At 44.3% G+C, this 689-nt stretch overlaps 1 protein-coding gene across 1 annotated transcript in view; it reads left to right on the top strand.

Moving 5' to 3' along the window:
- The window catches only part of PPM1H (protein phosphatase, Mg2+/Mn2+ dependent, 1H), a gene marked incomplete at its 5' end in the record, with an annotated part of 49,519 nt that overhangs the window by 36,083 nt on the left and 12,747 nt on the right, over positions 1–689 (top strand). Inside the window, one exon of the mRNA XM_010083612.1 lies at positions 57–164. Within this exon, the coding sequence (XP_010081914.1) occupies positions 57–164 (108 nt within the window). The remainder of the gene's footprint in view (positions 1–56; positions 165–689) is intronic.

The raw sequence follows: 689 nt of genomic DNA, 5'->3' as shown, positions 1-689 counted from the left end.
CTATTGACGCAGTGCATGTAACAAGATTTGATCCCATTGCTTTGCTTTATTTCCAGGCTCGGGTTATGGCAACAATTGGAGTGACTCGAGGACTGGGAGACCATGACCTGAAAGTACATGACTCCAATATATACATCAAACCTTTCCTGTCCTCATCTCCCGAGGTAAAACAGCCAAGGCTCAACTATCTTAATTTGTGGGAAAGAAACAAATATATTTAGTGTGTTTATTTGTTCTTACCAAATTGTCCATTTTGATTGTGATTCAATGCAGGTAATATCCACACAGTAGGATCGTTGTAAGTGGTCCACCTGTGTGCCCTGGCTCCAGTTGCTCCACATCTCTGGCAGAGCATTGATGGTGTCTCACTCCCTGGTCTATGGTTATCCCATAGCCTCACCATTTAGTGTGGCAGACGCCATCTGTCCACACCTTAATGTGCTCCAGGTCCCCCTGAGACCTAGATCATGCTGCCTTCACAGAAACTGATGTAAATCTGTGTTCTCAAGAAGGGAGCACGGGATGTCTTCCACAGTAGTGTAGTATCCTGCATTACACAGATGATACCAAATCACCTCTTAAGCAGGAAAATGCCAACAGCAATTGGAAGAGTGCTTTATGCTTCCATCTGTCTGCCCCTTCACCTCCAGTTCTTAATTCTTTACGATGGTTTTGTGCAAACACCAAAT

The sequence above is a fragment of the Pterocles gutturalis genome, unplaced genomic scaffold (assembly GCF_000699245.1).
Source record: "Pterocles gutturalis isolate BGI_N339 unplaced genomic scaffold, ASM69924v1 scaffold685, whole genome shotgun sequence".
Taxonomy (NCBI): domain Eukaryota; kingdom Metazoa; phylum Chordata; class Aves; order Pterocliformes; family Pteroclidae; genus Pterocles; species Pterocles gutturalis.
The sequence above is the reverse complement of the archived record's forward strand: the minus strand, read 5'-3'. Positions and strand labels throughout refer to the sequence as shown.